Source organism: Artibeus jamaicensis, unplaced genomic scaffold (assembly GCF_021234435.1).
Source record: "Artibeus jamaicensis isolate MK-2021 breed Jamaican fruit bat unplaced genomic scaffold, CSHL_Jam_final contig_76, whole genome shotgun sequence".
Taxonomy (NCBI): domain Eukaryota; kingdom Metazoa; phylum Chordata; class Mammalia; order Chiroptera; family Phyllostomidae; genus Artibeus; species Artibeus jamaicensis.
In genome coordinates, this window is record NW_026521954.1 from 5900514 (window position 1) to 5916958 (window position 16445).

Here is a 16445-nt window from a genome sequence, read left to right on the forward strand (position 1 = left end):
AGCTGGTGAAACAGAGACGACGGCCCCGCCTCTGCAGGACACAGTGAGGGTAGACTGAGTAATGCCTAAGGATGTGACCTGCATGGAGAGCTCAGCAAGTGCCGGCAGACACACAAGCTAAATGCAACATGTGGGCGTTTTTAGGATAACCATGAAACAACAAAGTCAGTGAATATAGAAAATGCCTGAATATTATATACTGTTAAATAATAGCCATTTTGTGGGGGTGTAGTGATGATATTGTGTTTTTTAAGTGCTTGTCTGTTCTGAAACATACCAAATTATTTACAAGTAAAGCAATATAGTAACTGATTTGCTTTAAAATACATAGACAAACAAGCCCAGGGGTATTAGATAGAAGAATGGCAGAAAATGATGGGTGTTGGGTCTGTATAGGCTCATTGCATTTTTTCTCTATTTTTGTGTGCCTAAACGAGAGAAAACAAAAATGAAACTTTGACCTAAATTAACTAAAAGACAGTGGCATCAGTCAGCCCACATCCTGCTGTTTTCAGCCTGGATTGGTTCTGTTGCACACTCAGTGGAGAACCTCCTGAATGCTGGGATGGAAACCTGTGACCCACACAACAAAAGGGAGTGCTTCTTACCTAGAGCAATCTGGGGACCAGCATAAACACACAGAGAAGCAAGATGTGTGGGGGAAAAAATAGGAATGGAGTTGAGAGCAAGCAGGGCTGGCTGAAGTAGTCTCCCCTGGAGATGAATCTAGCAATGGAGCTTTCTGGACATAAAATCAGGCTGCTGCCGGTTCCTGAAATAACGCAGATCTGTATTTTTGTTTAACTTGGATATTTCTTGGTTTTAAACCTATGCAGCCAAATGTGTTTTGTTTCTTCATTATTTTTCAACTGCTTCTCTGAAAATGATCTTTTTTTAAGGCTTCATTTTCATTATGATTTTTCCAGAAGAAAGCATTAAATATCTCTCAGTCTCTGAAGAAGATGGTCACAAAAGGAGAAAGCTTTACGTCCCTGGTAGCCAGACGGAACAATGCGAGAAACCCCAACCGGGCTAAGGTGCTGGGCCAGAAAGAAGGGCCATGGCTGCAGGTGTGGATGAGCAAGGACCTGGATAATTCAGGAAACCTATATGGAATATATAGAATCAGGGAAGAAAAGTTGTCAAAAGCAGTCTAGCATAGATAAAGCACTTCAAATATGCCTAGAATGTAGCAAGCACTGCAAAAGTGCTGACTATTGTTAATATGCTTAAAATTTTGCTCGTTGTTCAAGCGATTCTGGCAAAGGCACACGCTCTTGACCCATAATGCAGCTTTGCGGGAGACACTATTGATTTTCAAAGCAGCTCAGAAACACACGACACTGTTAGAACCTGCGTGAAATTCCACCTCTTTTCTTTGATGCTCCACTTTTAAATAGGAATCCCAAGTTTTTGTCAATCCTGAGACTTGTCAAGGTACCTATTCAACTCAGAACATAGTTCTTCCTAGACAATCTAACATTTTTTAAATTTCCTGAATTTTTGTCTTGTTTTGCTTTCATTCTTCTGTATTAGAGACAGAAATAGCCTTTGGAACAGAAAGTGTGATGTGAGTGTGGCCGGGAAGGGCGAGGAGAGCCACAACTTTGCAGCTCTCGCCAGCGGGTGCAATCTGCACAGTAGCCGCTCCTTCAAAGGCATGCAGAGTTTCTGCTCGGTGCAGCTGCTAGCTGGGGAAGGATTCAGGTAAAGTATTTGTCAGGTATCCACTGCACCTTCACCTGCGTTATCAGTTCCCCAGCATGCAGCCATTCATTAATTAAGTCAAGAAACCAGTATAGAATGCACAGTAAGAATGCGACCACAAGATTGAATGAGCTATGCTACCAGCCTGAGGGACTCGGTCCCAAAAGGAGGCAGCAGGGATACTGGGTAGGAGGGCAGCAGCTGGGTCAGACAAACTGGGTTCACACAGGAGCTTTGCTGTTCTCCAGTTATTTCCCCTCGAACAAACCTCTCTGCCTCAGTGCCTTCAGCCACCTCCTGTTTCAGCAAATGAGCAAATATCAGGGACTAACAACAAATATCAGTTATTGTTAACAGTACCATTATTGTATAAATTAAATTTTGAACGGACCACATGTCCATATATACTCAGGATGCTTTGGTTGTAGTTACAGTTCAGCACCCAGTTCTGCCTGGGCCGTTTAAAGGCTTCTTGTTAAAAAGGTGATAGTCAAGCCCAGTGTGGAGTTTCCGCTGTCACAGGGGCAGCTGGAGGAAGTGGCTCTGGGGCAGTTAAGACTGTAACATGTAACAGAAGTGAGAGCTGAAGTGGACTGGAGCGGAAGAAATTTGTTGGGTGAATGTCATGTGAAGAGGTCACAGGGTGGTGGCGGGTAAGACATGGGGGTCACGAAGGGCCTTATAACAGGGCAAATGGCTTGGTCTTTGATCGATAGCTATAAAGTGTCAATGAGGAAGTTTTAGAGAGTGATAAATCATCTTTGTTTTTGAGATCAACCATCCCGTCGGTTAAGTGGCCTGGAGCAGAAAAGGGGCTCGAATTGGCCTTCAAAGTTAGAGCATCCATCATCTGTTGGGTAGGACAATATTTGGGGGAATCGAGATGAAATGCAAGTTTAAACAACTTCAAAGTAAATTTAATAAAACACTCTGATGAATCATAGGACAATGGCTCAAACCAATATGCGGGGAGCTACCCTAGGAAGACCCCGTCACAGTTTTCTCTGTCTCCCATTGTCTTCCTCCCCTTCGACCTCCACACACATTTGCCTTATGGCAAAGTCCAGCTGGACCCACATCCTAAATCTCTGTCCAGCTCTGTTCTCTACTTCCCACCCCGGCCACCATGGCCTTACGTCAGTTCATTGCCATCCCTTCCATGACTCCTTTGTTAGTCCTTATTTCACTATTAAACCTGCCTCTTTCCAATTTATTTGCATAGGCTATTGCAGTGATATTTGTATCAAAATTCAGTCACATAACCTGCCTGGTCTAAATTTACTAATGGCTTGCCATTACTGAAAGGATAAAAGTTTACTTATAAACTAACCAGAGACCCACTCCTCTGTCCTCAGTCATGGCCCTACTCATTCCAAGAATACCGGTGGCCGAGAGGTTTTTCTGTTTACTCACGTGCTAAGGATCTCTGATCCGAATCTCTCCTGTGGTCTCTCTAACGTGAAATGCCACATTCTTTTGGCAAAGGCTGACAGAAAGCCCCACCTGTAATGATTTCACAGGGACCTAAACAAAGCTTTCAAAACACTTCATCATCTTCCCCTAACTTATTTCCAACCTGAATTTCCCGAATTTTCCACTCAGGCCACACAGGTCTGTTCCTTGTCATCTCTTGAAATACCTGTGCTCTGCTACCGCCAGGTTTGAGTTCATATTGGCCCTTTGTGTGGAAATCCCTGTCTCTGTCTCTCTTCCCCTCTGGAACCTAAATATGCTCTCCATTGATCTAGTTCAGTGACATGTCCCCAGGCCACCTGGGTCCACAGGCCTCACTCCCTTCTCTGAGAGGCCATAGCACTTACCTTCTCGGTCATTTGTTTGCAATCAATCATCAGTTCCTGTCTTGCCGTATTACTGTATTGTTGTATTATCTCTTGCATTGTCTTATAACTTTTCAAGTGTTTATGCTGTATTTCCTGAACTGGATTGCACTTTTCTTGAAAGCTAGGACTTTTGACCTATATCACTATTTTTCTAGGCCTTACATGATATCTCATATATAAATAGGCACTTAATTAGTATTTGCTCATTGACATGTTGACTGATAAATATACAAAAGAAACAGTTGGAGTTTATGAACTAGAAAACTGTTTGAATGGATGAGCATTATTGTTTACTTTTAAATGTTACAATGTTAAGGGAATACATACAAATATCAACTACTTTTTCAATTTTATTTTCTGTCAGGCAAGGATGTATGTACTTCTTTTGTAAAAGAATTATTGAAAGCCAAACAACAACACAGAGCAGAGTTTCTGGTTTAGCTCACTGCCCACTGAGGAGAGAAAATGTTCCTCTTTGTGGACAGAGGGTGGGGGAGGAGGAAGGAAGAAGGGGGTGATGAAGGACAGAGAAGGAAGAGGGGTGAATGGAGGGAAAGGGGGGGCAGCGTGGGGACCGATGAGGGGAGAAGGAAAGAAGAGGGGAGAAGGAAAAGGGAAGGGAGGGAGCAGACTAGAAGGAAGGAGAAGGGGGGAGAGAAGGGAAAGAGTCTTGTCTGATAAAGTTGGTAGGTAAAACATTTTCTGAAAAAGAGTGAGGATCCTATTTCTGACTAAACCGGTTTTACTCATTTTCTCCCTTTCACATGTCATGCACAATATAAAGTCAGTTTTTCAGCAATGTGGTCAAAACTGGGCCTTGAAAGGTCCCTGTGATGACTTCCAGGAACATAGACTGCAGGCCTGGAGGGCCTCTGGGAAGAGCCGAGGGGGCTGGAGTTGAAACTCTGGAGAGAGCGATACGGTGTTTTTAAAACTTTCACAGGTTAAAGAAAATCAGTATAATCCATTCATTTACTGCTGGGCATCTAGGTTGCTCCCAACTCTTGACTATTGTAAATTGTGCTGCTATGAACATTGGGGTGCATAAGTTCTTTTGGATTGGTGTGTCAGGGTTCTTAGGATATAGTCCTAGCAGTGGAATTGCTGGGTCAAAAGGCAGATTCATTTTTAGTTTTCTTAGAAAACTCCATACTGTTTTCCATAGTGGTTGTACCAGGGTACATTTACACAATGGAATTCTATGCAGCAGAAAGAAAGAAGGAGCTCCTAACCTTTGCAACAGCTTGGATGGAACTGGAAAGCATTATGCTGAGTGAAATAAGCCAGGCGGTGAAAGACACATATCATACCATCTCACCTTTAACAGGAACCTAAACAACAAAACAAACAAGCAAGCAAAATATAACCAAAGACACTCAAATAGAGAACAGGCTGACAATGACAAGAGGGGAGGGAATTTCAGGGTGAAAGGGGAAGGATTTATAGGAACTAGTATAAAGGACACATGGACAAAAACTAACAGGGGTGGAAATGGGAGGGAGGTGGGGAGCACTCGGGGGTGGGCTGGGATGGGAGTAAAAGACAGAAAACTGAAATAGACAAAACACTGTACTTGAAAAATAACTAAATAAAATTAATTAAAAATTTAAAAAAAATAAATAAAATTGGAAAAAAAAACTGTACTTGAACAACAATTAAATAAATAATTTTTTTAAAAAGAAAAGAAAATCGGTATGCTCTCTCTGCCCACCCAGGTTCTTGTGACTTTCTTCTATCATTGGTAGGGGGTGGGGCATGAAGCAACATACACATTATTGGAATTAAGTGTAGTGTAGAAAGCGTGAAACTAAGTTATAGAAAAGTTTAAAATGATCATTAAGTTAGCTAATCTTTCTCTACCCTCCACATGCAAACACACGCAAGCATACCCACACCATTTGTTCTAGGTCTTTTAAAAGGTATATGCCCTTTCTAATCTGCATTCCTAATAACTAGCAATAGGATAATAAGGCCCATTTCATTCTTGAACCTTAAGATAATTTTGTAAATTATTACAATTAAAAACCCCAAGTAGAATTGAAGGGCCTGGGAACATATACATTTCAATAGCTTGGAATCTTCTCATTTATTTAGTTGAAATTATTCTTCAGTATTTCACAGGGTCACAAAAAAATATCATATAGAGGAAAATAGTCATGCCGAGCAGGAAAGGGAGAGAGATGGGAATGAACGTCCCAAGTGGCGAGATGGTGGTAAATCTGATGAAATGTAAGTCGCACCAGCTTCCACTTGCTTCCTCCCTTTGACAGCAAGTTATTTCATGTGGTGAGAAAGTAAGCGTTCAAGCAGTATCATTATTTACTAGAAATCACATGTCATGAGTTCAGTTTTTAAAAGGAGGAAGTTGAGGCCAAGCAAAACTTCGTCAGCAGAAGGATTATGTCAAGAGGTAGGTGAGTCTGGCTGGGGACCGCAGCCCCCAGCAGGCCCCGGCAGAAGCATCTGCTGGTCCTGCTTCAATGCGAACTCCCACCCTGCCCCCCACCCCCGCAGACAGGGAGGGGAAAGGCGGTCACAACTCAACTACCAATGGCCAAATGGCACAGGCAGTCCCCCGTGTGACACTGTTTCCAAAGCACACACACAGCACTTCCTTCCACCTAAAAAAATCTTTGACACTTTTGAAACTTGCCTCACTTCTGCCGAAGCACACTTAGAGTGTGAACTGCATTTACGCAAATATTTTTGTAAAAGGAGGAAATTTGAAACACAGGTTAGGAAAGATTTAGAGACACGGCATTGTTCTTTTCAGCTGTAGGTTGAATATGTGACCATTTTCAGATGATCATATTGAAATGTCAACTATGACCAGGACTCCCTTTTCCCTTCAAACCTCATCACAGTCTTGGCTCCTGCTGTTTTCCTCACTGCTGTACTTTCCTGGCCAATGGGCTTCTTGTCACTGTCACTCCTTGTCCCTGTTGCATTTCCACAATTAAGTCTCACTGGCCATCCCATCTGTATACACTGCCAATTCTGTGAACCCTCCATGGGAATTTACTTTCCTTCTTCACACTTCTCACTTTCTCCTCCACACTTTTGCTGTTTGAAATGCAAACTACCTTTATGAATTCATTCATTTAACAAACATTGAGCACCTAACATATGCCAGGTACTATTCCAGGCTCTTGGGTCTCAGCAGAGAACAAAACATTCAAAGGTCCTTGGCCTGAAGGAGCTTATATCCTTGCCATGCAGTGGAGGATTCTAATAAACATCGTGCATGAGGAAATACATATTAGAAGGTACCAATTCTTTAGAGAAAAGAAAAAACACCAGAGCAAGTTAAGAAAATCAGGAGTGTCAGCTTGTGTGGGTAGGAAGAGATTGCAGTAAGATATAGTTGGAGTGGCCTCAGAGAAAAGGTGAAATCTGAGCAAAGAGTTCAAGGAAGTGAGCATGTTAGTCAGGCAGGAACCTGAAGGATGGAAGAACATTCAAGGCAGAGGGAACCACTAACACAAAGACCTAAAGCAGATGTATGTGCAGCAAGCAAGTTCCAAGAACAGTGAGAGAGTCACTGTGGCTAGTGAAGACGAGGGTAGAGAAAAGAAGGCCCCAGAGTCAGTGGGGGCCAAGTTCACACACAGTCTTTCACTCTGAGTGAAACCAAGAGACTTCACAGGGTTTGGAGGAAGGGCAGGAAATGATCTGACAGATGCTTTGGGGGCTCACTCTGCCCTCTGAGTTGAGAATAGTCTGTAGAGAGGCCAGGGGAGAATGAGACCATGGATACTGGGATGACGCATATGTCTTGCCCATGGGATACAAGGAGTGTGTTTGTCAAATGAATTAGTGTATGAATGAGTAGACTATAGAGGTTGAAGGATGAGGTCCGAGGAGATCCTCATGAGCAAAAAGTAATGGGTAGGATGTTTTCACATCTCTGGGAATCAGACGTAGTATATTAACAGTACATGTTTGTTTATGTGTGCATGAATGTGTTTGTGTTTAGATCTAAATATGCACATATAAATATTTACTGCTTGCTTTCTGCGTGGAAAGCACTTTTCATTTTGACAAATGGCTTCACCTAATTTATACTGCACATATAGATGTATTCATAATACAGTATTCACTAATGCCGGGCTCTATATAAAAAGGCTGCATTCATTTCCTCAAGAACAACCCATGCTAATACTGCCTAGTATTAGCAGTATTAGAACATTTCTTTTTTTATTCTGAACTTTATGGAAGAAATATATTCTACCAAAAATAAAGGGCATAATTTTGGTTCCCATTTAACTATCTTAGTTTGGAAAGAGGGAAAACATTTCCATAGCCACAGGTTCTTCCTTGATCCCAAGAAACTCATTGTGAAGACTTTGTTCAGGCGTGAGAAAGGGCCGGCAGAATGGCTCTAGACAGCCCTGCACAGACGGGGTCACGTGGGCAGCAGAGTCACATATGAAAGGCCGCGGATGTTTAAAATGTGCTGTTTTTAAACGTGCTCCTATAGTTTCAATATTATCAATGGCAAGGTTGGACAATTTTGAGATTTGAAGCTATTGCTTCATGTGTCTAATTCACAAACACTCAGCAAACACACGTGTGTACATGTGGCACCGGCAACACAAAGTGACAGGACAAGGCTGTGACTGCAGTTAGTCACACACATTCTCAGCCAGGGTAATGCCCCCCTCGCTGAGAGAACATATATGAAATATGTATATATTTACATCTGGCATATATACATGTATACACACAGTGCATAAATAGACATACAGACTATCTTATATTAAAACTTAATGGGGAAGAGTGGTTAGGGAAAAAGGTGTCTAAAAAGACTCCTTAGGAGGAAAAAAAAACCCAAACGACTGAGAAACCTGTCTCCTGGGAAGGCAGTGATTATAGTAAAACACAGTAATTACAGTGGGAGGGAAAACGTGGGGTGTTATGGGACCACCCCCTGGGAACACCTGACTAGGTGGGCGTGGAGGAGGAGGTCAGGCACGGCTTCCTGACACAAGCGACACCTCAGCAGGGGTGGCCGTGGGGAATGACTCGGGCAAGTGTGTAGGGAATGTTGCGCTAGAATCAGGAGAGGGGAAGAGCTTGTGCAGAAGACACGGCCAATCACTAACATGGACTCCTATTGAAACAAATCTATACAAACCTTTAAACTATCCAGCCTGGCTAATTTGGCTAATTAATTCATGTCGTCAGCTGGGCCATGGAGAAAACACTGCGAACTGAAAGCTCTATCTGTGTCGCAGTTTGGACCTAAAGCCTGTGTTCTCTTACACAGTGGCCTTTCTCCCATTGTCTGCCATCGTCACAGTGGGGCCCGCACAAGCTCCTGTTGGCGAAGCCCAGCAGTCCCTGGCCTTGCCTCCCTCTGGTCACCCCGGGACAGTAGAGCGACACTGCAGTCTTAGGAAGTCATGCCCTAAATGGAAGATGGCCCCTCCCCCCACACCTTGTGCCTCTGCTCTCAAATCTTCATGGTGACCCACAACAATGCCTTAGCCTGCCAGGAACCATTAGTACAGCCAGACTCCAACCACTGATCTAAGACAGTTATGTTTTCCTTTAGGTCAAGTCCTGAAACTTTCAGAGCCTAACGCACACCATGGATGTCCCCTCATTGATCCCGTTACAGATATTTAGAGTGCCTGCGATGTGCCAGATACTGTTCCCATCACTGACGATGGAAGCAGAACCGGGCAGACAATGTCTTTCACTCATGCGGCTCATTTTCCCAAGGGCCAAAGACATAAAAGGACACAAACAAATCTAATAACTTCAACTAATGGTAAGTGTTATGAAGTGAGTCTTGAAAGAGTGATAGGTTCAAAAGTGACCTTAGATAAGGAGATGGGGGTACTAGGACCTGGGGTGATATCTGAGCTTAGGCCTGAGTGATAACCAGTCATGTGACTAAGAGAAGAGAGCCCCAGACATCGGAAGCAGCAGGTACCAAGTCCATCCGATGGAAATGAAAGTGAACAGAGGGAAAACTGAGAGCGGGTATGCACCTACATGGCTATATTGCTCTTCAAATAGAATTTTTGAGCAGTATCAGTGGCTTAGTAGCCTCTGCCACCCTACACCTGCTGCCCAGGAAACCCAGGATCTCCCCAAAACCAACGAGGAAAGCGTTACCATCTCTAAGGACCCTGCACTTCTGCTCAGATAGCTAGTTTACATTTGAAAGGCCAGAACCCGTGTTCTATCATTTGTGAAGTAATTTCAATATCACGTGTACACTAACGCATAGTGTACATGATATTGTCACACACCTCCAAGGGTGAACTTGGTTGTCCTAAAATCTGTCTCTAAGAATCCCAGCTCCATCTGCTCCAAAGACTGCCCCACACAGTAGCTGGAGGTGCGGGAAGCAGGCTTCTGGGTCGGAATCCTAGCTCTGACACCTGCTCAGCTATCAGACCATGGGCACGTTACCTATAGCGTCTATGCCTCAGTTTCCTATAAAAGTAGAACAGCGCTTATGGCTCATAGGATTTTTGTGAGGATTTAATTATATTGTATGTAAAGCTCTTGGAGGACTTTTGTCACATTAGGAATTATTATAATGGTTATTATATGGACTAGAATTCCTGGTAAGCTGAGCCCACCATCTCCACTCAAATTCATTCCATTTCCTCATTTTAATATACTCTTTTCCTCGCTTCCAATGGCAAACTTCTACTAACTTACAAGGTTCAGCTAAAATGCCACAACCACCATGGAACTTCTACTGATTTCATCTTCCAGGAAGGCCAGTTCCCTCTGCTGTTCATGCCCTGAGTGTCATCAGTTACTATCTTACCAGGTGATTTCGTGGACTGGTTTTGTGTACTCTGCTAGCTTGAAAGTCACTTAGAGCAATGCTGTACCATAGAGATAGAGTGTGAGACATGTAAGTAACTTTATTTATTTTATTTTAGTCACATATATTTTTTAAATACAGGTGAGATTAATTTTAATATTATTTTTTATTTAATCCCATAATCAAAGCATTATAGCTTACTGTGCAATTGCTATAAAAAAGTTAATGAAATAGTTTATATATTTCTGTCCCGAGTCTTTAAACTCCACTATGTTTTAACACATACAGCGCATGACAACTTGGACTAGCCATATTCCAGGTGCTCCCTACACACACGTGGCTATTGGGTACCATTCAGGACAAGGCAGCTTCAGGGCACGGGTTATCCTCTGGATCTCTGGATTTATCATCCTGTCCAGCATCGCACATCCTCTGTTTCCAGGGTTCAATTAATATTTGTCAAATTAATTACTTAACTTGCTAATTTATTTAAAATCAGTACAAAAGCTAATCCCATGGAAAATATTGGGTTGGCAAAAAAGGTCCATTTGTTTTTTTCCTAAGACAGCTCCAGTAGCACTTAGTTGTCTTTACCTTCGTTCACAATGATTTTGTTAGAATTTCTGTTAAAGTGTGGATTTTGTTAGTGTATTGTGACATCTGTCATATAGTGGGCATTAAAAAATTATCCCAATTGGTGAATTTTTGTGTAGCCATTTTAACATTGAAGGTGAAAGAAAATACACAATATTTTCAGCATATTATACTTTATTATTATTTCAAGGAAGTTATGATGTAACTGAAATGTAAAAAAAAAAAAAAGAAAAAATAGTTGGTGCATGGAGAAGGTGCTGTGACTGATTGAATGTGTCAAAAGTGGTCTGTAAACTTTGTGATGGGGAGTTCTTGCTGAACAATGGTCCACAGTCAGATAGACCACCTGAAGTTGGCGGTGATCAAATTAAGACATTAATTGAGAACAATCAATGTTATACCATGCAGGATAGCCAACAGACTTAAAATATCCAGATCTATCAAGTTATTGGTGAAAATCAAAAACATGTCTTCTATTTTATGGAAAAAATACATGGACTTTTTGGCTAACTTCATATATTACTGCAATTCATAACACAGAAAAGACAAACACATAGAAGAAGTAATTTTTGCATTCTTATAGAATAAGTTTGTTCTTCTCTGGAGTGACCAAGTGAATTTTTCATTTATTTTCTCATTAAGAATATAGTTTAGAAGTGCTAAGTCATGGATCGATAGAAAATAGTATGTACGGTAATAAAATTATTTGTTGTTTGATATGTTCAGAGAAACAATTCAATCACACTTTCCTGATAAGAGTAAGAATTTTAAATATGAGTAACTCTTTAAATAAATGTGCAGGATTTGGCAAATCTTGATGAAAATATTTTTATGTCATTTTCCTGCTCACCACATGATTTTTCTTCAAAGGGTTGTGCTCTAAAATACATTTAATGCTTTCATAAATGATCTCCCAGTCACTCACATGCTGTTACAGAAATGAGTGACATTATCCTCACAGTCATTAACAACACACTCAGGATCAGATGAACTTGAATTGTTCCTGTGAGAAAGTTGATACGGAAGTGGAAAACCTGGTATGTATTCTACCAATCTAAAATTGTAATGACCTGCTTCTTTCTTATCACCTTTATTCTTACCTTTCCTTTTAACTTCTAGTATCCATATGCCAGTAGTTTTTATTGTGGTAGAGCATTATAAAGAATTAACAAACTATGGTAATTAGAGAAGTAAAATGACTCACCTTTGGCAATCTCAATGGTAATTTGCAAATTGGCAACTGATAATGGTTTTCATGAAGTATGAGAGATTGATCCAAATTGTGGACTGTCTTTTCTTTAGGGGCTTTATAAACTACAATCATGCCCTTGTAGTGAGAAGAGCTGTAGTTGCCAAATTCATCCACCTCTTTGATTTGGAGTTCCAGCCTGGGTTTTCTTTGCAAGTGAAAAATCAGCTTGTAGTCCCTTCCATAATCCTTCCCATTGCCTAAAGAGAAGTAAAATACATTTGTTACTATTAAGATATGCCACTTTATCTTAATTTTAAAATTTAAATAATCATATTTTTAATGCAATTAAAGCTATTTAGGTGTCATTGCCTCTTGTCAAAATACATCTTGACAAATCAGCAGCAATGGGACCTAAGACTCTGTAGGTTACTCAAAAGATTTCTCATCTGTAATTGGACCAATGGGTCTCTGGCTGGTTCTATATCTGATAATCTTAAATTTTATTTTTCTATTCCATTTTACTATAACAAGAAAGTATTGGAAATATTCAGCTCTTGGTGTATTAACAAGTTTTCACCTTTCAGGAGTTATATTTTTTCCTTTCCCGCAATGATATCATACTGTACACTCTCGTGACCTCAGAATGATATTCTGGGTCTGCATTATTCTATATTGCTGCAGTTAGGAACATGTGTGTGTGTTTTAAGTTAAAATTAATTAAAATTAAAATTCAGTTATTTAATCATCCTAACCATTAGCCATGTTTGTCTAGTAGCTATGTTATTGGGCAGTGCAGATATAAAATATTTCTACCATCGCAGAAATAGTGCTCTTCTAAAACTTCTAAATGAAATAGTAGATTCATGTTACTAGAATTTCTATTAAAGCCTGATGAATTCCCTCAAAGCAATGACATGTAAAAGCCTTCCCAACTGCACACTAAAAATAATGACGATTTGGTAAATATAACCTTTCACCAGTGGGGCTTTTACTGTGACAGTCAGGACACTTTACTTCATCACAGCGACAGTGAACAGGCAGTGCAGTATTTCCTTAGGTGTGTCTGCATCACCCTTAGCAAAGCTTAATAGTAAGGTATAAAGTGGCCGTTATAATACGTGCCTGACATAAAGGTACTCATCCAGTACTTTCACATCTCTGAGCTTCTTAGAGCCGTACTTAACATTCTTTAAAACAGTGGAAATAAAACTTAACTCCTAGGTTTGTTCTGGAAATGAAGAAAGGTAACACGGATAAAATATCTGGCACAGGGCTTTGCATGTAACATGTGCTCAATAAATGAAAGCGATGATAGCAAATGATAAGAAGCAGAATTTTCCCATTGTTTTGGATTTGTGTGACAGAAATGATGCACTTAAATTTTTTAAACATGTATCACTATCAAGTTTTTCTATTTAAGTTGCAACTTCCTTCTGCCCTTAGATGCCTGAGAGGTGACTGCCCATTTTGCCCAGTGAAGTACAGGTTCAGTGAGAGATGGAAATGATACCAATGCTCCTCTTCCGATTGTGATGGCTCCAAGGCCATTCTGATGCATTTCTGAAGTACAGTAAAATCTTGAATGACAGTAACTCCAAGTTATGAAAGGTATAGGAGTATGTCCCTCTGCCTACAGATAACCTGGGTACATGAACAAAACAGATTTGGGTCTACAGTGATTCAATTTATTTATTTATTTATTTATTTATTTATTTATATAATAAATTTTATTTAGTTACTTTTCAAGTACATTTTTTTATCTATTTCTCCCATCCCACCCCCCCGCCCTGTCTCCCCCCCCCTCCAATTTCCCCTCCCCCAGTCCTCATCCCTGTGTCTTTCATACTTGGTCCTCAAAATCCCTCCCCCTTTTTCCCCTTAAATTCCCTTCCCTCTCCCCTCTGGTCGCTGCCCACTTGTTCTCTATTTCAGTGTTTTTGTTCTTATTCTGTTTGCTTGTTTGTTTTATTCTTTAGCTTCCTGTCAAAGGTGAGATCATATGGTATTTGTCCTTCAATGCCTGGCCTATTTCACTCAGCATAATGCTTTCCAGTTCCATCCATATTGTTGCAAAAGGGTAGTAGCTCCTTCTTTCTCTCTGCTGCATAGAATTCCATTGTGTATATGTACCACAATTTTTTGGATCCATTCGTTTACTGATGGGCACCTAGGTTGCTTCCAGCTCTTGGCTATTGTAAATTGTGCTGCTATGAACATTGTGGTGCATAGGTTCTTTGAAATTGATGTTTTAGGATTCTTGGGGTATAATCCTAGCAGTGGAATTGCTGGGTCAAAAGGCAGGTCGATTTTTATTTTTCTGAGAAAATTCCATACTGTTTTTCATAATGGTTGTACCAGTCTGCAATCCCACCAACAGTGAACTAAGGTTCCCTTTTCCCCACAACCTCTCCAACATTTGTTGTTTGTTGCTTTGTTTATTATAGCCATCCTGACTGGTGTAAAGTGGTATCTCATTGTGGTTTTAATTTGCATCTCTCTGATAGTTAATGATATTGAGCATCTCTTCATGTGTCTCTGGATATTCTGTATGTCCTCTTTAGAGAAGTGTCTGTTCAAGTCCCTTTCCTATTTTTTAATTGGGTTCAATGTCTTCCTAGAGTGGAGTCGTGTAAGTTCTTTGTATATTTTGGAGATTAAACCTTTGTCTGAGGTATCATTGGCAAATATGTTTTCCCATACAGTTGGTTGTCTTTTTAATTTAATTTAGATCTAAAATGTATTTACTTCTTATTGCCATTTAATTTTAAAAAATAAGGATTTGTAATGCAAATCTCTGAGTCACATTAAATATAAAATAGGAATTAAGTTACTGAGAATTTGCCCGCAATAAATAGCATGATCATATTGTTATAAATAGAAAGCATTATGTTGATTTTTTATTGGAATTTCATTGTTGTCAAGATATAACACCATATTTTGAAGAAACCCTTGTCACAGAAAAAAAAATAGACCCTCTGTCCCCCCGCAAAAGGATAAATATAGAACAAAGGAATCGCACTGTTCTATTCTTTTTCTCCCACACTGTTGTATTTAGAGGACAAATAAAAGGAAAAGCCATTTGTTGTATACCAATATTATTCAGCTCTCAGTTGACCTTTTGAGAACCTCCTTCTCCTCAATATGTGGTGTATATACAATAGTTTCTAGTAGGGCCTTGAGATAGTAACTGTTCAAAAATATTTGTCATAGAAAGAAAGAAAACATTTATTTATAATTTATAGGTTATTAGATATTTCTTATAGCAATATTCTTGTTGAAAATGGGTGTTGGAATATTTTTCACTGATGACATAGAAAGTACAAACATAGAAATACACATTTCTGCTTAGAAATGTCAGATGAGGTGGTGAAGGCTAGTGATACGAAGAAACAGAATATTCTTGTGAGAGCCACTGCCTGGAGTATTTCTGTTCTCACACATCCTACCATGTCTGCCCCTGAGCCTTCATCATTGCCTGCATGGTTTATTGCAACAACTTGTTAACTAGTCTCCCAGCTTCTTCCCTTGCCTTACACAATCTATTCTCAGCACACTTTTAATCTAACTCAGATCATGTGGCTCCTCTGTCAGCACTTTCCGTGGCTCCTCATTTTACTCAGAATAAGAAGCAAAGTCCCTGCAATGCATGGGCTTCAGGGCAAAGGGCTTCAGTCCTCGCCTCCTCTCCTCCTGCTTTCGCCTACTCTGTCACTCAGCCACCCCAGCCTCCTTGCTGCTCCCCAGACACACGAGGCCCACTCCTGCCTCAGTTCTTTTACAATTGCCACACCGCTGCACAGGGCGAATGCTGCTGAGGTAGGATCGGGGTTTGCTCCCTCATCTCTGTTTAAATGCCTCTTCCCCCCAAGAGGTCGTTCCTGGTGAGTCTACTTAAAATTTCAGTTTTGACATTCCCTCTGTGACTTTCCATATCCTTTTCCTGCTTTATTCTTTTATACATTACTTTTCACCCCATTCAACTATATATTTATTTACTTATTTGCTCCTTCTCTGTCTCTCCCTGTTAGAATACAATATACATAGGGACAGGGAATTTTTGTTGAATGAACATAAGGGCAGTCATTCTCACTTCCTGCATATGTATCTGGGAAAATCACTTCTCTGGGCCAAAGAACATCCAGGGCAACTTTGACACATGTAGACCTCTTTGAGGCATCACTAGATGTTGGGGGTGATGCGAAGGTGCCATTGTGTAAAATTTTGTGTGTCCTTTACAATATGAATCTTAAGTGCTAAATTAAGAGCTCTGACCTAGAGAATGAAAGCATACTCTAGCTTGTGTCCAAAAGGATGCCAA

At 40.6% G+C, this 16445-nt stretch overlaps 1 protein-coding gene across 1 annotated transcript in view; it reads right to left on the minus strand.

The window, feature by feature from the left end:
* DTHD1 (death domain containing 1) overlaps window positions 1-16445 on the minus strand; it is a 60978-nt gene that overhangs the window by 15998 nt on the left and 28535 nt on the right. The window contains exon 8 of the mRNA XM_037131560.2: window positions 12140-12384. Within this exon, the coding sequence (XP_036987455.2) occupies window positions 12140-12384 (245 nt within the window). The remainder of the gene's footprint in view (window positions 1-12139; window positions 12385-16445) is intronic.